The following is a 26,041-nucleotide window of genomic DNA, read 5'->3' on the forward strand; positions in this document are numbered from 1 at the left end:
GACCCTAACCTTGGTCTCCTCAATTAAAATAAGCAGCTGGAGAGAAGGGCAGAAGAGGCGGAGTGTTTAAGGTAAAATTTGAGATAGTTAAGCAACAGGAGACTGTGCAAACATCAACTCTAATTCAGAGCATCCACTCCTGGGGACACAGTGGATATCTTCAGAAAAAGACAGTTTTTGAAAAAGCAGAATCAAATGTATTATTGCTGTGTGAGCCAAGTCCTCTGGGAATCAAAGCAGGCAAGGATTTACTTGGAGATTCTTGTCCCACTTCAGCACCCACCTGGTGGGAAAGGATGTTGTTGGCTCTACATGGCTGAGGCTGGTTGGCTCTACACTTATTTTTGCTTCTAAATAAGCTGGTAGCCAGGCAAAGAGGGGGAAATGAAAAAAAAAAAAGGTAGTTGGACATTAAAGCCACAAGTGAAGGTAAATCAGAAAGGATTTGGGGTTTGTTTATTTAGTTTTAATGCAGGGAGCAGTAAATGTTTATTCACTTGTGAAATTTAGGGGCGTTTTTTCATCTCTCCTGCTTGAAGGTTTGCAGGAAGAACTGTCTGAATGTGCCCTGAAGCCTCTTCTGCACAAGGGCTGAGATGGGGCAGGGGAGGGGGAAGCAGGAGGAGGGCTGTCACATTTTGGACAGCAGTGTTGCATGTTCCTGACCTTCACACACTTACACCATCTGGGTGATCAATATTTGGTCTCCTTTTCTTGATATCTGGAGATCCTTTCTAAGGTGTGTCAACCACTGGTCAGGTACTGTGGATCACTCAAAATGGTTTTCATAAACAGATTATCATTGTCAGTGTCCTTTAACAGCACTTCCAAAGCCATCACAAACCCAAGGCTATTACAAATACATTATACCTCTGTTTCCTTAAATAGATTTCCAAACGAGCCAGTGTTCACAAACAGGGTTAATATTCATGCATGAGCTTCTGAGCTTTTCCAGGAGCTGGACATTTAAAAACTACGTGGTGATATCAGGATCTGTGATAACAACACGAGAGAGGCAGGTGTAACAGAGACTGCTTTGTAGTATTGTTGTAGAGGGAAAAAAAAAAAAATCTTCATTCCAGGCATGCCTGAAAGTGCTGCTTCCACTTGGCAGAGTGCAGGAGGTTCCAGTGTTTCATGCAGCACACGTAGAGCGTGTGTACAGACTCCCTGACACACTGCCCAGCTGACTCCTGCTTGCTGGGAGAGGCTCAGAGCCCTCCTTTGCATGCTGCTCACTCAGCCCGGGGGTGAAGCCTCACCAGGCATGGGTTTGGTAGGTTTTTGTAGGTTTTGTAGGTTTTTGTAGGCCACTGTGGTACTTGGAACACCTTTGACCAGTCAGGCTCAAAAGGTGATTTTATTTCAGTGTTCATTTCCTACCCACCCCTCGACTTTGCTCACTGGTTTTGCAGCTTCTGCAGCTGGTGTGGGTGTGGATTTTGAATGATAATCGTGATGAGATCAGGGTAACTTCTTGGAGGGGACTGACTGATGCAAAGGTTAATTATTTTTTGTTAATAGGGTGTGATGAGTGTGTTATTATGCCCACAACACTGTGCACTGTGAAGTTTTCACGTGTGTCAGTCAAAAGATTGATCTGCCTGCGTCTGTTTTGGACCACACAAAAATTAAATCACATCTGTCAGTTTGAACTTGTGATAACGGGAATTTTGCTTGCTTTCCATTTTTATAATATTGAGCTGGTTTCTAAATAACTCTGCAAAACTGGGGAGTTAAAATGGGAACCTGCTCTCACCCCCGAACCATCCCATCACTTGTTGTCATCACAGCAGCTGCTCTTTAGCTGAGCTCTTCTTTCAAGCAAATGTAATAACCTTTCTCATTCTTGGGGTCCATATATCTGCCTTTAGCACAAATTAAGTGCTTCTGTAGGAGGAGAAAAGAAAAGCCTTTGTGGTGGATTTGCCTGGAATCTCCAGAATCAATTATTCTCTTAGTGCTATTTTTTAATTCTCATCAGTTTAGTATAATGCTGATCTTGATTCCTCGCTGTGTATTTACCTTCATCCTCCCACAGATTCAACCTGTAAGCTTGAAAATCCCTCATACAAATTCTGGTTTGTCTTTCTCTCCTGGTCTGCTTCGTTTTGCTGCTCTCTCTGCTTAGAATACGGTTGAAAGCTTTTGCCTCTCATCATTCTTTCCCTTCTTTTTGACCTTTGTTGAAGAAATGAGTGTATCTCATTGTAGGCTTAAGCCTGTGCTGTTTGCAGTCTTCAATAACTGGAGGAGGCAAATTGGTGTAGTGATGTTACATACTCTTTGTGGTGTTAATTTTTTTTAATGAATTACAACAAAGAAAAAACCAAAGTGGAACGTGGCTTTCAGATTTGATGAGCTGTTTCATTGTTGGCTCATGATGTACAGAAGCACTGGCTCTGTGCACAGTTTTTTAGCCCCAGTACAATGCTGGAAGTTTTATACTGGTCAGCTGATGCCCAGGGCTGGTGCTTGGTATTCCAGATTAGGATATAAAATGGTGCTTTCCCACCTTTATCTCAGTGTTAATCATTCTTGGGGGTCTGGCCTCGTGTCTGCGTGTCAGACTGTGCTCCACTGGTATAGATATTATCAGGCTCTGAGAACATTTCTATGTGCAGAGATGCTTGAATCATTTGTAGGCCACTCACATAGAAAGCACCATAAAAAAATAAATAAATAAAGGAAATCATGTTTACAAGTGATTTGAGAATAGCTGTCTTTTGAATATAAGCCTCTAGGTCTATTAGGAGATTTTGCATTCAGTCTGCAGCCTGGCCATTATGTGCTGCAAAGAAATCATTCTGATTGAACAGCTCATTTTAATGACTGTGAACCCAATATTTTTCATTAATTTTTCCGGGTTAAATAATGCTTTGAAGTGATTTTTTCTGATTGGTTTCTGTTCCACGAGTGGATTTCTGTCTGAAGAGGCTGTGTTCTTAGGTGTCACAAATTTGAAACCAAACCTCATCTGTGCCAGACTTGTCCCCTTGTTGGGTCTTTCCTGGACCTGGAGGCTGAACCAATGCTTGTGTTGCTTCTCTCACTTTGTCCCTCCCTCCTTTACACTTGCACTGCCCTTTTCTTGACCCTGCTGTCCTTAGAGCCATTTTATTTGCTTTCCCTCCTCCTGTTATGCTTTGGGATGCTCCTCTCTCCTACACAGGGACCCAGCTACCACTGACTGTGGTACCACTTCCATGGCAGGATTTTGTTCTCTGTTCCTCACCACCTGGAAATCTTACACAAATACCTGACTTTTCCTCCTGCTTATGGCTCTTTTGAATCCTTTTTCCTGACAGTTACATTTTTCTAAATGCAATTTTGTAATTGCTGCTTAAAGGACGTTTCAAATTGCAGTTTGTGAAATAGGTTTTATAGAAGAAACCTGTATTATCAGTCCTGCTTAGCTACATGCACTCAATAATCATTCTTTCCTGGGTGTTTTTCAGAGTGCCACCTCCACAGAGAAGGTTGCTTTATATCTGGTGGCTTATTTTCAAATAATATATCCATGCATAAATTGCTGGGAGAAAGATTGATATATGGTGCCTTTCCCTCAGCTGTTCTTCCCCCAGAGGGTGGTTGGGCACTGACCAGGCTCCCCAGGGCAGTGGGCACAGCTCCAAGGCTGCCAGAGCTCCAGGAGGGTTTGGACAATGCCCTCAGGCACATGAGGGCATTCTTGGGGTGTCCTGTGCAAGACCAGTAGTTGGACTTGATGATCCTGATGGGTCCCTTCCATCTCAGCATATTTTATGATTCTGTGATTCCACAGCAGCAAGGCCAGATTAGAGCTTAATCAAAACCTTAATTAAACCATCAGTGCTTGATGATCCATAAACCTGACTTCTCCTGGGCTAATGAGCTGGATGACTCTGGGAAATAAACCATTTTCCCTGCTCTGCCCTCTTTGCTTCTCCGCAGCATCACCAGAACAGCATCTCCCATAAATGTGCTTCTTGTAACGCCTTCTGTCTCACTGCAAGATGCTGGATCTGGGAACTTTGAAGAGACAAAGTAAATTGGGTTGCTAGGAAAGGACTAAAGTGTTGAAATAGCTCTGAATGACAAATGGAGAGCTGGGTGGATGCTGATGCCTGGGAAAGTCAGATTGGTGCTGCTGGCCAGGCTTCTGGGATGGTGCATTTTGTACAGCACAGAAATGTGTATCTCTGGAAGTAGTAGCCTGGTGTGGTAGATAAGCACAGATAGGGTGTCAGGGGACCTACAGTCTTCACTTCTCTGGCACTGTCTTCTATCATTTGCCTTCCTTATTAAGAAATCAAGCTTAGGGCAGAAAATAGTCCTGCTTCATGTTGGTGCAGTGTAATGGGGTCCTGACCTGAGCAGGGGCTCTGGGTGCCACTGGAATACACACACTAATAACAGTGCTGACCTGTTCTGTATCCTATTATCCCAGTATCCAGCTTCTGTTACTAGGACCAATTTATTCCAGGAGACGTGGTGGAAGTAACAACTAGAAAATATGGTTATTGTTTATTTTCCTTGTTTTAATGTCGGCAGAATATAAACATTGTTTTTCATAAAGGAGAGGGTGGCCCCTCAAGTACAGCAGTGCAGAGCTTTCCAAGTGTATTTAAAGGTATTTGTATGAAATGGCCATCTGAGCAGTTTCTGTGGGCTGCTGTGCTCAGAGGATTTCAGATCCTGCGTCCCTATAAAGAAGAGAAAGAAAACGGAATTCTGAAGCAGCATTTCTGTCAGGAGCAGCAGAAGTCACCTCCTGCAAGGACAGGGACAGCTCACAGTTGTCCTCCTACCAGGATAAAAATGTTCCTACCTACAGCTGGTGGTGGGAGCACGAGCAACCAGAGGAGATTGAGGCATCTGCAAGGAAAATATCCCAGAATGGCAGGAAAACGAGGGACTTCTGCAGTAGTTTCATTGCAAGGCTTTAAGGATCCCAGAGCCAGCAATTTGCTGACACTGTCATATCTTCAATTCCTAGGCACTATTAGCTGAGACAACTTACAAATGGTTGGACTAGTAGCCTAAAGGAATTGTTGGCCTTTGCCAAGACGGATAGAAAGAGTTGCACAGAAGATTCGAGTGAATCAGTCACTGCAGTGTGGAGGTGTCAGGACGGATAATGAGCCTTTATCCTCCTTCCAGGACTGCAGGAGCCTGCAATGGGATGAGAAATACCAGATAAAAATACACTGACCACACATTGCCTGTAGTAACAAGCAGCAGCCTGGCAAAATCCAACCAATCGAGTGGATTAGAGGATGGAGTTGACAGCCCATTCTTGTTTTTTGTTTAACGTGGCTCACACTTCACGAGGGCATTCAGATGGTACAAAAATGAGGGGGGTCTGACTGCTCTTTGTGATAGAAAACCATTCTCCAGCACCTGTTATTTAGGGTCATAGGAGTAACTGCAGCTCAAGTGAAGGACAATTTGGAGTGCTTCTGACTTTCACTTCAAATGAATAGAGTTTTAGCCATTTTTCAGGGAGAAATTGTACCTTTATCGTTGACTTTGTTGTGTGATGGTGTCAGCATTGCCTGTGTGATGGTATACCTCGAGGATAGATTTGCTCCAGGACTGTAAGAGGTGTTGTCAAATAAAGGTGGTAATATGCAACTGAGAGGTTATTTTATTTCCCTGCTCAGGAGTCCCATTAGGGCATTTCAGACATGTGAGCACAGAAGTTACCAGTGAACTCTTAACTAAGGGGGCAAATTGGTGAAGGCAGCAGAGCAGTAGAGTTGTCAGGGACAAAAAGCTGAAAATTATATGTGTGTTTCCAAGAGCCAGCATTTTTTTGCTTGGTAAATATTGGGTTTTGCTCTGGCAGAACAGATTACCAGCTTAGCTGTAGGAGGAAGGGAATCATTCTTCTATTGCTGCATGCGGTGAGTTTTCTTAATTTTGCATTTCTGGTGTCAGTGGGCTGTGTGTGCTCTTCAGGATACTGTGGGAGTAGAATATAACAGTTTGTTGAAGATAAGATCCTCATCCCTGGAAGTCCATCAGCTAAGGCCCTATTCAGAACATAGCAGAAAGCCCTATATTGGTATTTTATGATTCTGTATCATATCCTATATCTATATCATCTATATCATTCTGTATCATAGAATGGTTTGGGGTGGGAGGGACCTTAAAGACCATCTCATTCCAACCCCCATGATTTGATCATAGTGACCCTTGGGATTCATCCTTGCAAATAAAGATCTTTTAAAGCCTGTGCAGTTTAATGCGTGCCAAACAGGCAGCAGAATAACCCAGTGAGGCTTTGTGCTATCTCACCAACACATAAGCTTGGTTGAATACTATCTCCCCAAAAAACTTTAGGAACAGAAGGGATTCAGATTTTCCTGAAGGTCACCAACACAGAATTATTAAAAGAGCAAAACATTATGGTCTTCTGATGTCAGCCCTCTGTTTTCACCTTTGATGCCCTTTCCCTACTGCATTTAAGCTGTGGAGGAAGACTTGGCTGACTCCCCCAGCAAAGGTGAAGCCCAAGATAAGAGTGTGATCTCCTGTAACATGAATTCATTTAACTTCCTTAACTGCCATGGTGATATTTTTAGGAGTAGTTAAGTATATCAGGAATATAATGAAGATAGGCTTATTTAGTCTTTAGAGTAGCCATGACTCAAATCTTGTGGGGCTTTCTAAATCAAGCTCAGTGGCTCAAGCTATATCTGGAAAAATTCTGTGCAGCAAGTAGTGAAGGCAGCAGAGCCAATAATGAGCACTATGGAAGCAGCAGCAGGGGAGAGGGCAACGTTCTGTGAGGTGCTGTTAGTGCAGGGAGAAAAGACTCTCAAAATCAGATCACAGCAAGGAAGGAAAAGCGGAAATGCTGCGCAAATAACGTTCCTAAATATGTTTTGGTTTTAGGTGTGCAGGCTTCACTCTTAAAAAAAACCCAGAAAAATTCAAATAGAAATTATGTTGTCTTGCCTGGGCTGCAGGAGAAGTCACACCTGGAGATGATGTGTGAGGGTGGGGAGGCCCTGGCACAGGTTGCCCAGAGAAGCTGTGGCTGCCCCATCCCTGGAAGTGTCCAAGGCCAGGTTGGACGGGGCTTGGAGCAACCTGGGATAGTGGAAGGTGTCCCTGGCCATGGCAAGGGGGGGGAATGGAATGATCTTTAAGGTCCCTTGCAACCCAAACCATTCTAGAATTCTGTGTTTATTCTAGGGTGCTCTGTGTGTTGGGATTAATCTTTGTTACATGTAGAACTGTAATTTTTATGTTCACCAAAATATGGGCCTCCATGTTTGCAGTGAGATATAGAGGTGTGTGCTGATTTTAGAGGGGAAAAAAGTTTCTACAAGTATTGTTTTTGTATGTTACTGCAAAGTTTTGCATTCATTATCTTGATGAGTAAGGATTGCACCTCCACTCAAGATATTTGAAATTAAAATTACAGCTGCTACTCTCTTGTTTCTGGGGGTATGCTGAGTGCTTCTGAAGAGTAAATTCCCCATTACAGTATCATATAGTAAAATATTAGAATCATTTGCATTACACTGGGATTTTACAGCCGATTACTGCTCTGAATTATCTGTCATTAGCTCTCATTAAAGGCAGATTTGATTAGATGGACAATTGCCTATTGCAATTTGATTGCAAATACGTTGTTAGGCTTTCAAATGAATATTTAAAGTGGATCATTGCTCGATTTCCCTACGAACTTCTTTTTTTTTTTATCTTCTCCTTCCTCTCCCTCCATCTTTTAAGGAGCTTCCACCCAGAATTCCAATGCAGTGGAACCAGAAAAACAAGTTGACAGCACAGTAAAAATGGCTGGAGTTATAGCTGGTCTCCTGATGTTTGTGATTATCCTCTTGGGAGCAATGCTTACCATCAAGAGAAGGTAAGTTTCTGCTTTGCTTCCATCTTGGACCTATTGGTTACAGTGTTGTTGTTTCAAAAAGAAGAATAAATAAAGGGAGATCAAACATTTCTTTTGTGTTACAGAGGGCAGCAGTTAATACTTATTTATGCAACATTAACACTTAAGAGGTTGTAGTCTCAGAGGAAATGCTTGTTCTGGGGGATATTACATGAGTAACAGAGGAATGGTTGTTACTGCAAAGAGTTAGTGGTCATTAATTGATAATTAATGTGAAGGGATAACGCATGAAGTAGCATGTAGAAGTACAAAGTGATAAATGGAGCACCTCTCCTAATAGGAAAGGTTGAGAGAATTGGGATTGTTGAGCCTGGAGAAGAGAAACCTTTGGGGTGATCTAATTGTGGCCTTCTAGTACCCAAAGGGAGCTACAAGAAAGATGAAAAAAGACTATTTACAAGGGCCTGGAGTGACAGGACAAGGGGGAATGGCTTCACACTGACAGAGAGAAAGTTTAGGTTGGATATTAGGAAGAAATTCTTCCCTGTGAGGGTGGGGAGGCCCTGGCACAGGTTGCCCAGAGAAGCTGTGGATGCCTCACCCCACCCAGTTTTCCAACACTTGATTCTCCTGATGTTTTGTCTGTCATGACTGTTACAACACAAGTTATCTCACAGATAACAGAGACAAAGCCAGAACCAAAAATACTCACAATGCAGAGCGAGTTCTAGAGGTTGGAGACTGAGGACCCACTTGCTCTATATAAAAGTTCCCAAGCTCGTGCTGACCTGAGACAGTGCACGTGTTTTTCTGGGGAACTGGCCTGGTCCCTGAAGCAGCAATATTTGGTGGATTTGGGTGTGATGTCCCATGGACAGAACTTTGCCACAGGCTCTGTAAACTTAGGCACCTTTCTTCAGTATTAAAATAAAGGAGGTTGAGTGGGTGTATTAGAAATCTAAATTCTCCATTTTTGATTTCTAGAGCTGAAAAATCATACTTTCCTGTGTTGTTTCCACCCCCCAGTGCAAACAGGCAAAATCCCTGCAGCCTGTATCTCTCTTTGCCAGTTTGCTGTCCTTGGCAAGGTTGCCCACTGGAACCCACACTAAGAAATAAACTGGCTCACTGACTTTAAAATCTTTTCCCATTTAGAAGCTCTAACAGTGCAGGAGGAGGGTTTGGAGGCTGTCTCACACCTCCAGCACCACTCCCAGACCTGCTGAGCCCACAGGTTCTGGGGCTCCCCTGGATGGGCAGCAGCAGTCACGTCCAATTGAGGCTTGGAGCTGCATATGGACAAGTGTTCCCTGAAGATGAACTTAAGCCTGTCAGGCTCATTTAATTTGTAAACTAATGTGGATTGGGACCAGCTTTTATAAAAGGAGAAGCTGATTTGGACCACAAATTGATTGGATCTTTTAGAGGTGCAGAGCTGAAAGTTTGTGCTCTTCTGAGAGAAGAGTTAAACAACAAAGTTCTCTTTCTGTTTTGCAGACAGAAGCACTGGGAGCTTAAGCTCTTGCATTCCACTTTTGCATTAACCTCACTTCTAAAAGAGTTCCCTTCTCAGTGCACTGAGACCAATTCCTCACTGTACAAGCTGGGTAGTCTTACAAGGCAGCAATGCAGAAAAATAATTTAATTAGATGAACTCGGGATGTTGTCTTCAAATGGAGCTGGAAAATATCACAGTGACATTTGTTCACGATCCAGGGCTCTGCAGTTCACTGGGAATGGGCACAGGGGTGGATTCTCTCAGTGAAGCATTTTGTCAACCACTGCAAACAAAAAAGGAGGGAGAGGGATTAGATGAGACAGGAGCACTAAGAGAAGGAAGACACTGGTTTGAGATGAGCACTGGGATTGTCAGAAGCTTCATTTTGTTCTTGTGAGACACCAAATCAGCAGCACACTGGTTTGAACCTTTCAGATGCTAGGCATGAGCAAGTCCAATTGCTCATAGTTTCAGCAGACCATATTGCAAAAATTCCTGCAACTCACAAATTTCTTGGGGGCTGACGAAGTTTTATAGGGTTTAGACAGATATGTGAAGTTAATTAAACCAGTCAGAATGTTTATGCAGTGGAAAATTTGGGTTTGACTTTATGTTTATCATCTAAAAGTTTCAGTTGAAACCTCAGATCACTTAAAGTCTGCTGCAGATTCTGTATGAGTATGTGTAAAACGTGTGTGTGTGTATATATATATATGTTTTAAATATGACTGTCTTACAGTATCTAAAATCAGAATCAATTACAAAATCTGTTTTCTTGGTTTTGGGAACCCAGTAGCTCTGTGAGTTACATCACAGTATCATCATCACGTGTATGACACACAAATTGCTGCCACATAATGGAGAGAAACTGTTTACAAGGACATGTCATGACAGGACAAGGGGGAACGGCTTCAAACTAAAAGAAAGTGGGTTTAGGTTGGATATTAAGAAGATATTCTTCCCTGTGAGGGTGGGGAGGCCCTGGCAGAGGTTGCCCAGAGAAGCTGTGGCTGCTCCATCCCTGGAAGTGTCCAGGCCAGGTTGGACAGGGCTTGGAGCAACCTGGGCTGGTGGAAGGTGTCCCTGCCCATGGCAAGGGGTGGGAATGGAATGATCTTTAAAGTCCCTTCCAACCCAAACCATTCAGTGATTCTGTGATAATTTAGCCTGTTAATTTATAGGTGGTGATCAGTGCCCACTTGAGTGTATTTGCCCATAGAAGGCAGTACTGTTTTCTTTCATTAATAGATACATATCTTGAAATACCTCATTTTTATTGTATCAAAACAATTCCAATGCTCTAAGGAGATTGTTTCTTTGTCCTTAATAGTAGTTAAATATATTTGTGTACCAGAGAATACAGGATTGGTTAGTAAAAGCAAACTGAAACAAGACATTTGTAAACTTCTTTTTAGGAGAAAATACCCTTTGACTTTGCCCCCCCAAAGGATTTGATTTTGGTCAGTTGTGATTTCATCTGGACAGTTTTAATTCCGGTGTAATCGTGACTTGCATTTCCCTGGAGTGAAGAATGTGACACTTCTCAGGCTTGTGTGTTTGAGCAGACAAAGCCTCCACTGACCCCTTAAATATAAGGCTGAATAAATAGGATCAGACAGCCTGTCATGGGTGTACTGTAAATAAGTTCTTTAAACTGATGTCAGTAGCAAAAAAGGAGATTTGGGGCTATGTAGGGTCTAGGATTATTTCCTTCTATGAAAATTCAGCTCCTTATTCTGGATTAGGATTTAGGTTGTTGCCTTAAACTAATTAAATAAAACCCCAAAGCCTCTTGGGCAGAGCATACCCAAGCTGTAGGATAGAATCAGCAAAAGGGATATTTGCACATTTGTTGCCCCATGTCCCTCCTGTGTCCATATTTAAGGTGGGACACAGCCAGGGCTTTTTGGGTTGTTTCATACATTCTAGGACCAGGTCATGTTTTTACTGAACCATAACTCTGACCGTTTTTCACAGTAAGCTTTGAAATACTCCTTAGGAAGTCCTTATTTTAGGCTGCATATTTCAGGAGAATTTGAGCCAAAATGGACTGTCCAATTCCTAAACATAACCCTCCTTTTGCTTGCCTTTATTTTCTGTCCTTATGGAGCAGATCTTTCTGAGCTTTCCTCTGCAGCCTGGAGGGATGTGCAGCTTTTAATGAGAGCTGAGAGTCTGGTGTGATCACAGATGTCTGCTGGTGAGACAGGAGAGCAGCAGAAAGAACAGCAAGATGTTGAAGGGAACAATTGCAGTGGATAGTCCTGTGTGAAACCTGGCCTGGCCTCAGGGGGGGTTGGTTTAATGGAATGATTTTGGGGGTGTAGGAGGTTCAGCTTTGTGAGCTCTCATTTTACACATTGTGGTCGTTTTTCCCTTTGTTCAAAGGTTATTGGGAACTTGGAATTCCACAGTGAAACTCAGTGGCAGTCACTGCACCTTTCTGGTGCATTCTATGGCACATGGGATTTCTGGGTTTCATGAGATAAGAGAATTATGTTAAAATACCTTCAGGTCTACCTTGGAATCCATGCCATTCCAATAGCTTGGAAAATAACAGGAATCTGGCCAGAATTTCAGGTTTATAGCAAGAGCCACCTCCAGGAAAACCAAGTCATTTCCATTTAATCCTCATGAACTGTCCTTAGCCCCGTGTGTGCACAGAGTGACTGTGCTGAGTCTGGTTCCCCCGTGTGCTTATGGAATTTGTGTTCAGAGCAACCATGAAAGTGACCACTTGAACCCTGCAATTGTATTTCTAAGCAATTCCTAGTGTTTGTGGAGTCTTCAAGGGTTGGATTTTAAAGTTGTGCAGCAGACTGAAGTTTGTGTTTCCCTGTTTTTCCCTGTCTTGACCGTTGCTGCTGCTTTTGAGACTCCTCGTGCCTGGCGGGAGATCTGTAACACCCTGGGCCACATCTGCTGTGAACCAGCTTTTCAGAGGAGCCCTTTTCCAGTTATGAAAGGGAAAACATCACCTCTTAAGTTCTAACTGACTGCCAAGGCTCGGTTTGTGGTGCTGCTCAAACACATATCAAAATGTTCTGGACAGAATTGTTGAAAAACTGTGGTAGAAAACGCTTGCTCACAGTGACGCAGAAAGCTCGTGCATACCCCCAGTGCTCAGCTCTAAATATGGAGTGATGCTTGAATTGGTAATGAACTATTTGCATTTCAGAGTTTGATGAAGCGTGATTTATCATTAGACAATTTGCTCATTGTCTAAATATTCCAAAATTGTGGCGTTCTCGCATTGGCACTTCCCCTGTTTATTGTTATTTATATTAATAGCTCTGACATCTTTCTTTCCATTTCAAAAATGTCAAGGCACTTAACAGGCAAAAGTAAGTCTCATTATCCATGTTACTGCCGTGGCAAAGTGAGGGAAGAAAGAGGTGAGGGGATTTATACATGGTGACACCAGTCAGTAGTAGAAGTGAAACACAACCCGTCTCCAGCTCACTGTTTATTACTCACCACCCTATACAGCTCCTGGAAAAAGTGTAAGAAAATGGTAGCTCAGTACAAAAACCAGCACAAATACTTTGTATGTTGAAAAAGAATCCTAGAGTTCTTATAAATCTAATTATGTGCTTTTCTTTTTTTCTCCTTTTGGATATTTTGTTCATCTGATTGGCCGTCGATATTTAGAAGAAATGCCTATTCCTACTCCTATTACTTGTAAGTACTTGGCTGGGGATGATGTTTCTTGAGCATGCTCACCCTGTGGTAATTCTGTGCTTTGTGGTATTCTTTTCTTTTCCCACTTTATTTTTACCATTCCATTTATCCTTGTCTTTCCAGCAGCTCGTGTTTAGTTTTCTCAGTTGCACACTGTTGTGTTTTCCCTGTTCTCCCATTGCACCTGTAATTGTGCCTGCAAACACATTAATGTCCATATATCAGTTATGGTTTATAGCTCTTCAAATTGAATATTCTTCTTTAGGTTGGATAGTAGGAACAATTTCTTCTCCAAAAGGGCTGTCCAGCACTGGCAAAGGCTGCCCAGGGCAGTGGTGGAGTCACCATCCTGGAGGCATTTAAAACACATGTAGATGTGGCACTTGGGAACATGGTTTAGTGATGGACCTGCCAGTGCTGGGTTAACAGTTGGACTCGATGATCTTTGAGGTCTTTTCCAACAGAAATGATTCCATGATTCTATAAATGCTAATGGGACAGATACAGTGTCCCAAGTGCACCTTTTCAACATTCCATTGTACGTAGCCACACTTCAGGAAAATTCACACCTGAAAGATATTGTTGGGAAGCCATGGATATAAGCTTTTTAAAAATTCCAAGATTTCTGACAACTACAACTTGACAGGATCTCAGCAAACGTCCCTGTTGCTGGAGTTGCCAGGTTCCCAGGGTTGGTTTAGATGGCTGGATTATGAAGTGGTTCAGATATTCAGATCTAAATCACCTGTCCAGTCCTAACGACAAGGCTGCATAATTAAGGCAGTTTTTAAGGCACATGAAAATGCTTCACACATCGGTGTTTCCAGAGCCATCTGTTGCCTAAAGACTGAGGGGCTGGAAAGTAATCGGGGCCAAGCTGTTTCTGCTGGGATAATAGTTGTCTGAGGATCAGGAGGAGGAGAGGACTAGATCAATGATCTGAGGAAAGAGTCCCAGAGAACTGAGTTGGATGCTTTGCTGCCCTCAGAGGGTTGGGAGGGGTGGAAAGGCAGCTGTTACTGCTGAGAGGAACAGCTCTGCCCTCTCCATCTCTCAGAAGCAGCAGCCGTGTCACTGCCATCCCCCTTTTCCCGGGAGCACAACCTGCCACACTTGTCAGGGCTCTGAAATCCAGAGAGTTGTCAAAAGGGCCCTGCCAGTTCCTCCTGCTCTGCTGCTCCAGCAACCACATCCTTTGCCTGTTCCTACAGTTCCTCTTGGTCTTGGTCTTGGGACACCAGGAGGGTGCTGAGCAGGTCAGCAAAAGGAGCACATTAATGTGCTGCCATTTGAGTTCTTCTCCACTTGAGTTGCTTCACATCCAAAGGACGGGGACAGGAGTTAAGTCTGAGGATTCCTACATGGAGGGATCTTACTTTTCAATGACTTATCAGAAAATTATTGAAAGAGGCACCTTCCCCACTCCCTGGAGCACATGAGGAGCCTCAGGACACCATCACGAGCCTTGACTTTGCCCAGTGATGTCACTGTAAATGCAGAGTAACTCCAGTTCCTCTAGACCTCACTCTGCTTCTCTAAGAATGGAATTTGACCCCAAGAAGTCAGATTAAAGAGAAGTTTAACTAACTAGGGGATGCTTTTAACACATGGGTGCTGCTAGGTGTTTGAATTTCCTGGTACAACCTTTCCTCTTCTGCACACTTCTCATCTTTTACTGTTCTGGTTTCTTACAACCAGTAGCACCATTGCCTGAAAAATTCAGTCCCAGGTTTTCCATTATAATTTTGTCTTCTTCCAGCAGACACCATGTGGTCAGAACATTCCCTGCTCTACTATATTTTGAGATTTATATATTTAAAAAGATGAATCAACCTCTGAGCCCTCTGTGACCCATTTTACAGCAGCACCACATTGTTTTAAGCAGTCAGCTGAGGACTGCTCTGCTGGAGCAACCACAGGGATCCTTAAGGGGTCTCTTTGCTCTCTTGTAATGGCTTCTGGGGATCAATTTGCTAGAACTCTTTTTTTCTCAGGGAACAGTACAGTGACTCAGGAAAAGTGAAGAGAGGAACCTGAACAACAGTCAAGGCACAAGGAATATTCCAGTAGCGAGGGAAGAAATCAGGAGAATCCATGAAGGAGCAAACAGTGAAGTTTTACTGAGTTTCATGTTTCAAGGTTCACATGAAATAGGGTGTGGCATTGTGATTGCAGATGAAAATCTGAAGTTGCTAAGGACTGTGTAATTCTTAGCAAAGCTGATAGAAATTGCTACAGCCTCCCATAAGCAGAGAGGTTTGATTCAAGTTTATTTGAAATGTTGTGAAAATAAGAGCAGCAATATGTATATATATTTTTTTAAATAGAATTGGTTTCCATGCTATGACTTTGTATGAATGTTTTAGTTCTGAGGCAAAATTCAATTGAATGAGTTAGCAGCACTGAAAAGCAGGTTCTCAAATAGATCTGCTGGCAGACCTTTAAATGTGACCATATGGACTACATCACTTTATTTTTGGTTTCAGTTTCTGGACTTCAAAGTTGTGTTTCTCAGAGCAGTTCTTGTCTACTTTCAGATAATTCCTCTCAACACTTTGTCATCTGCTATACTGGCATTTCTTCTTGTTAGGAACCAAAATCTTCTTGTTAGGAAGGTCAAAATCCCCAACCCTAACTCTTCTAAACAGTTCTTAGTGATAACTCTATTAAAGTCACAGAGAGTTACATCATAAGTAACTGGTTTTTAGAGAGACAGGCCACAGCACTGTGGTGATTGGAGTTCTGCCTTCAGCTGGTCTTGTGTTCTGCTGCAATCCAGGGCTTAAAATCTGATTCTGTAAGATGGCTGAGCACCTTCAGCTCTGGTGAAACCAGTCACAAATATTCATTTATAAGAGCAGCTCTTTTAGTTATTTTTGGTATACGTAGTTATGGGATTTTTGTATAGCAACACTTGATTGAAAACTTGCTGCAACATGTAGGAACAGGTGAAAGAGAAGGCCATAAAGGTCTTTAATAATATGCTTTAAGTGGAAATACAAACCCAGGAGGCCTCAATTCCTAACTTGTAACTCATCATATAGTGTCCTTCAATTTATCCACCATCAAAAGCTGGTTCCTTATGATTTGAGATCCTGGGACAGAACTTGTGTTCGCCCTGGGAAAAGGGAGCTGTGGAATTGGGAGTTCCTGTCCTGGTGCACTCCTTTCATCCCTGTCCCCAGGGTGATGCCTGAGCCTTTTCAGAGGAGTTACTCTGTATTTACACCAATACAAATGGTGTCTAAGGCTGGTACAGAATTGCTGGCTGTCTCTTTGCACTTAAATTTAATGGGCAGTGCAAGATATCAACCCATCCACGTCTGAAAGCTTTTGGTTTTTTTTTCCTGGCTGAAGCTGTAAAACACAGGCAGCAATTCATCCATTTTACAGGAGGGTTTGCCTTTAATGACAGGCACCTCGTTTGCAACAGTATTTTCAACTGCAGCAACTCCTATCATGATTTTATTGTTTCCTCACCAGGAAAAGGAATGGAAATGTTTTCTCTGTGTGGGTTGTTTGTTTTGCTTTGTTTCTTTCTCCTGGGCTGAGTAATGGCTGCAGAATGAAATTTAATCAGGAGAGATATCAGACCAGGGAAGTGTTTCTGGAAATATAGAGATTCATGTGTGTGTTGCAAGCACTCAGTTTAATGTTATTTATAAGAGAAGGGCACTCAATGGCCAAGATGATGTTTTACTTTTCCCCTGAACTGGCCAGAACTCCTTGGACATTATTACAACATAGGAAGCCCCTTCAACTCCCACTGCAATTTCATACCAGTTTTAATTGTTGGATGGTTTCAGCTGGGAGGAATTGTCAAAGGTTATTAAGCTAAATTTATACTTACTTTTTTTTTTTTTTTTAAATAACAGGGTTTGTGCTGAATTTATTTCCACTGTCTGTGGGACATTTGAAAAGAAAAAAAAGCCCATTATTTTATTTATAGGCATACCTATGTATAACCACATTAATACAGAAATATCTCCATGTATTTCCATGGATGGTGGGATCTGCCTGCACAGGTCAGCTTGCTAAATCAGGATTTTAAGAAGAAACATTCCTTTAAGATGCTTTTCTCATTAAATGCTGGAAAAACAGAGTTGTTAATCAGTGGCTATGCCAGTCTAATGAAGGCAAATTAAAAAAAAAAAAAAGAAAATGCAGAAAGTAGGTGAGCTATTATTTAGAACGTGTCTGTGTGGTGATTGCAAGCCTAAACTTTGCAGGGGGCAGAGTTTGTGGCTGTCATAGCCAACACAGGCTTATATATATTGGATGGCTCTGACCTGTGTAAAGTTTGTAGGATTGTAAGTAAATGTACCCAAAAAAAGTAGTTAAAAATTTGATCAAGTGAAGCTTGGATCATATTTCTCAAGACCCTCTGTTTGTGTGCACTCAGTACGAAATACTCAGAGCATATTTTGACTTCCCTCTGCATTACTTCACTTTCTCCTGTCAAGTGATGTTTGCTCTGTAAGTAACAATGCTCCTTGCTCTTCACTCCACCTGTACTCCCTGTGTTCCTGCCATAACCTTCCTGAGGCCAGGAATGCTCCTCAGCCCTGCTGAGGCTGCAGTCAGTGCAGGGGGAGCAGGTGAGGAGGTGCAGATTGAAGGAGGACCATCAGAGCACGGAGGAGATTCCCCAAAGCATCGGAGCGATGGAAGGCTCTGAACTCTTGTTCCACTTGCTCTGTTTACAGATCTTTAGTGACCAAGACTTCACAGCCTGTCTGCCCTGTCAGTTTGAGAGACAGGCAGCTTTTCCTGCATGGAGTTGTCCCCAAGTTTGAAATGAACTGCCCTTCCCATAGCTGAGCCCTATTACTTACTCCCTCGCCCCTGCAGACAGTGAGAGCAGCTCCCCTGTGGTGTCTTTTCATATGTTTGAAGACCTCTCGACCCTATTTGATTTCCTTTTCTCTAGATTACAGATCCATATTTCCTTTGGCCTTTCCTTGTAGATCATGTTTTCCAGCTTTACCTTCCTTGTCCTCCTCTGTGTGTGTCCCTTTGGCACGTGTCTTATTTGAAGTGTAGTGTTACAGCAGAGCCCTCTCTGATCCTCAGTCACACCAAAAGGATCACCCAGGCCTGGCAGATTGTAGTGCCGTGTATAATCCCTCCCTTATTTTTCACACCAGCATGAAACTGTTCTTCTAAACTGAATTTGTGATCTGCCACAGGTTTAGGGGATGGAGATCCTGTTCAGCAGATCTTCTGTTTAACCAGTGCTCCCTTTTATTTGTATGGCTCATCACAGCCTGCCTTAAATTGCTGCAGATTTCATCATAAATAATGTGTGTGCTCCCAGCAGTTTACTATGCACAGTTCTGCAAAAGGAGTTTTATTTTGTGGCTTTTTGAAACTGCTTATTGAAAACGAGGGCAATGTGCAATTCGTGTCTGTGGGAGGAAATTTCACGTTTAACTTAGGTGATCTGTACCTAATGTCTAAATTACCTGTGCATGCAAATCTACATTACAGTGTATATAACCCATCCCTGGGAAACATCTAAAATTAAATCTGTCAACGTAAACGTAGGAGAGTTCTGGAGGAGTGGCAGTTACAGCTTTAACATTCATGTAGAATTGATAGAAAAAGTTAAAGAAGAGTTTGAAGCTGTTTTTAAAAAATAATCCCTGACGCTTATCCAAACCTCTGCAAAACAGGGATCTGATCCTGCAGATACTTCCAACAGAAAATATTGCTTGAGCTCTCTGATTAATGCCCGTGGCATTAAATGGTTTGTGCTCAATACCAGGTTTGCATTCCTGGAGTGTTTAAGTGGAACTCCGGCAATTTTAATGTAGTGCTTCAGATTTTACGTCTAGTTTCTGATAGGAGTAGAAGTTTGAAAAATAACTGAATCAAATCTCCATCTTTTTTTTTTTTCCAAAACCCACACCCAGTTGAGGTTCACTGCCAATAGTTTTATCCTTGCTTTCGTGGGGTCACCATCAACTGCCTGATTATACAGCTGATTTCATTTTTTTTACTCAACGTCGAGCATCTTTCTGTCTCATCCCTCCTGTGTGTGTGTAGTGCTTCTAAACACCATCTCTTCATTTACAAGCCCTGCAAGGGGCAACCCACTAAACTCCATCCACAGACTCCTGTTTTCTTCTTCACACATTACTCTTAAATGTAACCCAGCCATTAATATCACCTTATTCCCATGCTGACATTTCAGTCTCTCCACCTTTGTTGATTGTAGCACTCTTCTTCCCAATATCTGCCTGGGCCTTTATTTCCTCCCGTTTTCAGCTGCATAATGCATGAGTGGGGAGGTGTCTGCTCGGTGCCTGCTGTCAGGCTGTGCTGGGCACACTCTGGGCACCCGTGATTGACACTAATGCTCCCGGAGCAGCTTCGCGGGGCGTTGCAGGGCTGTGTTCAGGGGAGGCTGGTCAGTGGGGAGAGCAGGAGCCCTGTCACTGATGTGGCTTGCCAGTGATCCGCAGAGATCTCTATTTTTGGAAGCAGCATTTCTAGATGAATGCTTTCCCAATTCCTAAGGCATTTTTGACACGCTGGGAAATCAACCTCTACCTAGCTGCGGGTTTAAGTCACATCCTTAACATTCTGGAAAGTGCTAGTCATTTGATTTTATAATCCTTTCTGTGAATTATAATGATGGCAAGGACCAAATAGGCTTAGTCCTGTGCTGCCACTCTCTCCAGACACGGAACGGCAACAGAAAAGGCATGTTCAGAAACCGAGAGCCCCTTGATGTGTCTGGCGAGCTTAGCTCTGAAATCCTCCAAAGAGATCTGTCTTCCTTTTCCCTCTAAATTTAGATGGAGAAGTTTTACCTTCTTGGAATAGAGAGGGAGAAAGGTGGAAAGTGATAAAGAAAATGGTAGCATTTTTCAGGTGCAGAAGCGTTTTGTGTTCCCTGGTCCCCCTGTGAGCTCCTGCGCAGGGGCGGCCGGTTTGTGTGTGCGAGTTAGGTTGGGACCTTTAAACTCATGTCACCTTTTCTTTTTAGGCATTCAAGCCAATGTTTTAGGGGCCTCTCTGTCTTCTACAGGACCAGGTAGAACTCCTTTGCATAGGGCTGTTGTAAGCAGGCCTTTGGGGACTAATGGGCTTGGGTTTGGGGTTATTTTTTTTTCCTGCCTAGGACATGCAGAAATGTTGTTGCTCAAAGAGAAAACGAGTTTGCCAATTCCAGCTCTTAGTAGCCTGTTGGCATTTCTGAAAAAAATACCAGGCCGTGGGGACTTACAGATAATAATTGCCACAAATAATTGCATTTGGATTTAAAAAGGAAGTCGCCCTTCTTGACTCACCATTTTTAAACCTCAGCAGTGGTCGTCTGTAGGGGCTCACCCCAGCAGTCCAGAGTGCTTGTTATTAAAGACTTCTGCATTTTGGATTAGTGTTTCCCACTGAGAGATTTTAATTCCTGTTGCCAAAAGAATTCACACAGGCATGTGCTATTAGCAAATTTGAAGGATTATGGAACCACATAGTAGAGTTAATACACTTCAAGACTATTGTAGTTATCACAGGTACCACAGCACAAAAAATAGAGGCTCCCATGTCTGCAGCTCTGTGCTAACATTGCCCAGCACTGGAAGCAAAGCTTTTAACATCATTAAACACCAGCTTTTTGCTTCATCGCTCAAGGACTGTTCCCCTTTGTATCTTCATCTGCAGGAGTGGGTGCACCATGGGGGTGTGGGGAGATCTAAATGTGCCCCCTGTGGTTTCGTACTCAATTTAAACAGCTCTGGGTTTGGATTGGAACCACTAATTGTAAAAGGCTGAACCCCAGCTGGAGGAGCAGATGAAACATGTGTTTGTTCTAAAGTTTGCAGCAAACATTCGAGTTTTCTCCATAAATCTGTGCTCTCCTGATCTAGATTATCCACTTGCTTTAAAAAAGTCCTTTTCCCACAGACACAGGCAAAGGTTTTAGCTGTCTTTGACCCTTTGTTGCAAACGAGGGTGACTGGCCAAGCTGCCCATCTCCTGAAGGCTGGGGCTCAGCTGTGTGCTTGAACTTGCTTGGAAATGCCACTCTGACATGTTCTGTGGATAAATAAAGCCCGTTAGACTATGCTGCAAGGAGTATCTTTTTTAAGAATCTAATGAAGTTTAAAAGACAGGTAGCACTTACCATAAGCCTGTAGTCTTAGAGAAGAAAAACCTCTTTGCACAATGATTTAGTCGTTAGGATTTTTTTTTTTTCTTCTTTGAGTCGGAGGAAAGAGAGAAATCTAAAGCTCCTGCTTACAGTAATCTGTTTTTCTCCCTTTTATTTTGTTTTATTTTCTTATCTAGGGAAGTCGTGTAAGCAAAGTTCTTTGCTGGCGCCAGGGATTTGTGTGATATTTTTTCAAGGTGTGGATTGTAGAATGTCACACATTCATTTTTAAAGGGTTTTGCTCTCTGATACAAGTGAAGCACAGGGCAGTCAAATGTCAGTGGAAGCTTAGCAGCTCACTTTTTCTGCTTCTCTCCATTTTCTTGTTATTAGCTCTGTTTGCAAAAGAGGAGCCTCTTATGCTCTCAGCTCTGGGAGTGTTTTCAGAGCAGGCAGCGTTTCTGCTTTGGCCAAAGTTTTTGCTGTCTCCTCAAAATAAGAAAATACCTTTTTTTCCTGGAGCACAGGCATATGTGGACATTTCTAAAACAGTTTCAGCCTTTAATTTGCCCCACCCCTCACTGGCTGTGGATCCTCAGTGCAGTTTGGGCGTGTATCAGAATTCAGGAGGCCACTGCCCTCAATGCTGTGATGGGGACAGGACAGAACTCTGCTCCAGCTCTCAGGTCACACAGAGACAGGTCCCCTGGAGCACTCTGAGAAAACCCCTGGTGCAGACACCCCATGGGATGGATGCAGATGTCCCATCACCTCCGAGTGAGTGGTGCTGATCACTGCCCCCATCCCGAGCCCTCTGCTCTCCCTGGAGTGGTTTCCACCCCCTCCCAGGGGCTCTGCCTATGCCACCCTCTCCAAGGATGAGGTAGCACTCCCACTGCTGGGGTGATGCAGGTTTGTGCAACAGAAGTGTCTGGGAGGGTCAGCTGAGCTCAAAGATGTTTCTTGTGCTCCACAACAGTTACATTCAGAAGTTGTGGGCTCTGCTCTCGTGCAGTTTGTCAAATGCCCTGCATGTCTGACCGAGTGGGGTAACTGTGGTTTGTCAAAATATTTTGTCGTTGCTTCGTTTTTCATGAGGGAAAACTGACCTTGGTTTCTCCCCTCTCCAAACTGCCCCAAAGGAAGCTGGCCAAGAAGCAGAAGGAGACTCAGACCAGCACACAGAGGGAGATGGGTCCCGTGGCTACTTCTGACAAGACCTCCACCAAACTCAGTGCTGTGCACAATGAAGATGCTTTTTCTTCCAGCTGCCAAGATGTTAATGGATTCAGTAAGTTTAACTTGCTTGCAATGGATATGACCCCCTTGGAGAGCTCTGGGTTCCTAAAAGGACCTCTTCCTATGGGCACAATGTTGAGGAGTTAGGAATGGCAGTGATAGAGATCATTGCAAAATCTCCACAGAAATCTGGAATGTCTCTGACACTGCCCCTGTTTTAACTGTTAGACAGGTGGAGAACATTCCTGCTGGCTCTAAATCTACTGAGAATAATTCATAGTCTGTTCTAATAACTCCATCAGACAGTCAAAGAGGCACATGTTTATTTGTTCCTTAGAAATATCTTTTCCTTTGTGAGTAGGAGAGTCAAATCAAATCACTTAGCTGACTTGTAGGATGAAATAACATTTTCTGTATGAAATGGTTATGAAAGAAGGCATGGTCTCCTGGCTAGAGAACTGGAATGGAAAGACAGCATTTCTTCTTTTTGTCTGTGTCCTCGCTTTATTCTTCACCCAGGTTCAGTAAAACTGATCTTAGTTAACACTTGTAAACCACTCAGACCTCTGTAGCTCAAAGAGTTTTGTGGGTAAAGCAGCACAAAGTCATCCTTTAGCCTCTCTAGATGCAGGCTGAGTGCATGGTGGATTGCATGGTGGATTTGTAAACTTTTTTTCGTATTAAATAAATATAAACTTAGACACTCTGGGCATGTCACTCCTTCTTTTGACACTGAGCCTGCTAGTTTGGACAGGGAACAGCTCTGAAACTCAAGTGTGTACTAAAACTCTTGTCTTTAGTGAACTGGTTTTTCCCCTAATTACTAACATGGATGTGCTCATGGTACAAAATGTGTTTTATCACTGCCACTGATTTCTTGTAATCTCAGATTGAGTGGGACAGGCTGAGTGAATTCTTCCTTTCCCTCTCTCTGTAGGTCATGTCAAATTCCATCTGCACATGTTGCTGCTGCCACTCTGGGTAACTCACCCTGAGATGGATAAATAGGTGTTTGGGACCGTCAGGGCCAGCAGTGAACACTTTCCTCTGATATTAAATTGACTTCAGTCAAGATCTAATTTTCTCAGGCTCTGAGTAGCTCTGTCTCCTGAGGAGGCAGCAGGAGTTGTCTGGGGTTCATATCTTTGAGAGGCAGGATAGCAGCAGACACTGCTGGAACAGCCACCCCGGAGCAGCCAGGGCAGCTTGGCTGAAATGTCTGGGGAAAATGAAGTGTTTAACACTTCCTTCAGAATCTGGGTTTTCAAAAGTCTGGGGGTTCTTTTTCCATCCAGAGACAAGCTTGAAATGTGACCTCATTTCTTTCCCTTGGTATTCTGACAGACTAATTAAAACAGCTGAGTCATTTGCTTGAAATGGCAATTGTAGAATATATGCTGTATCAAATTTGGTGAGAAAGCATCCCTCCAGGTTTTCTCTTCTTTAAATCAGTTAGACCTTTGCTTGTCTGACATCACTGCAGATTTTACCAGTCTCCCCCTGTAACACAGCCTGAGTCAATCATGGGTTGACTCTTTTTGGATTTTTCCCTCTTTATGTCCATGAGAAAGAATTATTAATGAGCCTTCATGATTTCTTCAAATTTTTGACTGCCAAGTCCAGGATGCTGAGGTGTTGGAGGTAAGTTCTGTGCAGTAGTGTGCACATGCTGATACAGGAATTTTATGGGTAAAAACCTTCCTTAAAAAAAAAAAAAAAAGACATAATAAAGTTTAAAACTTGAGGGTTTCTATGCAGGCCTGCTTTGGAATAACATAATAAGATTAATTCTTAACCTTCCTGCTAACTAATAGAGTTTTACTGAGGGTTATCCATCCTAGCTGGTGAAATCAACTGTCTTAAGCAGCAGTCAAAATCATTCTGAAATTGTCTCTTTGCCCCCAATGGTAAATAGAATTTGCAGATGCCTGCTGATGGGGAGTCACCCTCTCCATGCTGCCCCTCACCTCTGGGAGCCTGACTTGGCTGCAGCAGTGACATGGAAATACCCCCCTCCTTCTTGAAGAAAAGTCCACCAAGAGAAACAAAGTGTTCTCAGTCCCAGGATCACCTTGGGAGCTCACAAAAGCAATTAAATAGAACATGACAACTTGCTAAGTAGGATCCCTCACAGTTACTGAGTGACTTGCAGACAGGTTTATCTCCAGAATACATGTCCTTGCAGGGCTTGTGCCCTTCCCTCCAGTTTTTGCTTTCTGTCACAATAATTTTGATAATTTTGCAGGCAGAAGAAATTCAGTGAGTCCCTGTAGAAGCTTTTCTGTTCCTGTGGTCCCTCCAGCTTGGCCAGGGCTCTGCTCCCGTGGCAGGAGGACTATTGCTCTCCCTGGATGAGCCCTGCCCACCCTCCTGCTGTAGCTTCCCTGTCACACTGCCCTGTCACCTCCAGCAGCTCTCAGAGGTGCTGCCTGGTGCCCTCCATCATGAATGAGATCAAAAATGAACAGCTGCCCTTCTGCTTCTCAGCCCCTCCTTCTCTGAGGAGACACCAAGACCTCACGTCTTGCTGAAAGTGGTAGAAAATTGAGCATTTACCTTTCCTGGCCTGAAGCAAAGCCCCTCATCCCTCCTTCCGTTCTGCAGTGTTAGTTGTTATCCAGGCAGGATTCTTATTCATGCATACAGGGGTCTAAATTAAAGAGATTTTTTTGGACTCAGCCTCTGTCTGTGACACCATATGGAATCAGAGGTGTTTGCTGAAACATGAAATAGTCCATGGCTGTTCCAGCTTGTCTGGTTTTACTCAGGGATCATGTGGAGGTGAAGCAGGCTCACTGTAGTTGTTCGTTTCCTCCAGTATCATGGTTTTTAAAAAATAAAAATACATCCTAAATCCCTTAGAGGTAGATGAAGGTCCTTGGGTGTTGGAGTGTGCTCTTTGGTGTGCAGGAACATCTGGGAAGCAGCACAGTCACACGTAGACGTTGGTCTGTGCAGGGTTATTATGCACCAAGATGGCAAATTGGAGGCAGGATGGGCCTAAATTGTCCCCCGGATCTGCAGTGACCAGGAGGGTGTGCAGGGGGGTGTCACCACCCAGAAATCCCGTGCAGTTTGGCAGGGATGGCAGAAGCAGCAGTACAGGAGCTCAGCAGTGATGCACTGCTGATGTGTTCTGCTCTTCTGGCTGTGCTGTGCTAAAATGCCACGGACCAGGCTTGGCCAGGAGAATTCCATGTCCCCAGCAGAGCCATCCTGACATCCTGGCAGGGGTTCTGGCAGGAACTGTTTGATTCTGAGGATTTAATGCCTTAAAATGCAGCCAGTTTTGCTGGAAACTGCTTTATGAAGGTGTGCTTAACTTCTGTAACATCTCACTTTGGGAGGAGACCCCTTTCCAGCCACCCTTCAGGGGTGAGACTGTAGAGATGAGGTCTGTGGTTTAGTGTTCCAGCATTTTGGAAGTGGGGGAGCTGAGTTTTGCAGTAGTAGACACTACTACACAGTTACCAAGTTACTCTGCTTTTATTTAGGAGAACGAGATGAGAGGAAGGTGTAGGTAAGTGGCACTCAGGATGTTAAGGATCCCTTTGAACCAAGAAACATATAAACTCACACCTTTCCATTTCCTGAGTGTTTTTGTGATGAGTGACATGCAAAGGTCTTTAGGTTTGCTCTGACTCACAAAAGACAAATACAGCAAGATCTGGTTCTTACTCCT

The 26,041-nt window shown here is 43.3% G+C and overlaps 1 protein-coding gene across 9 annotated transcripts in view; it reads left to right on the plus strand.

Annotated features, from left to right (window-relative positions):
- The window catches only part of PTPRT (protein tyrosine phosphatase, receptor type T), a 281,951-nt gene that overhangs the window by 198,478 nt on the left and 57,432 nt on the right, over nucleotides 1-26,041 (plus strand). For 6 of the 9 annotated variants that reach the window (XM_017832332.1, XM_017832333.1, XM_017832334.1 and 3 more), the window contains exons 12-15: nucleotides 7,729-7,864; nucleotides 12,993-13,022; nucleotides 20,017-20,064; nucleotides 22,263-22,411. In XM_017832332.1, the coding sequence (XP_017687821.1) occupies nucleotides 7,729-7,864; nucleotides 12,993-13,022; nucleotides 20,017-20,064; nucleotides 22,263-22,411 (363 nt within the window). The remainder of the gene's footprint in view (nucleotides 1-7,728; nucleotides 7,865-12,992; nucleotides 13,023-20,016; nucleotides 20,065-22,262; nucleotides 22,412-26,041) is intronic. The other 3 variants (XM_017832340.1, XM_017832341.1, XM_017832342.1) reach the window with 1 other exon arrangement.

The sequence above is a fragment of the Lepidothrix coronata genome, unplaced genomic scaffold (genome assembly GCF_001604755.1).
Source record: "Lepidothrix coronata isolate B3197 unplaced genomic scaffold, Lepidothrix_coronata-1.0 Scaffold201, whole genome shotgun sequence".
Taxonomy (NCBI): domain Eukaryota; kingdom Metazoa; phylum Chordata; class Aves; order Passeriformes; family Pipridae; genus Lepidothrix; species Lepidothrix coronata.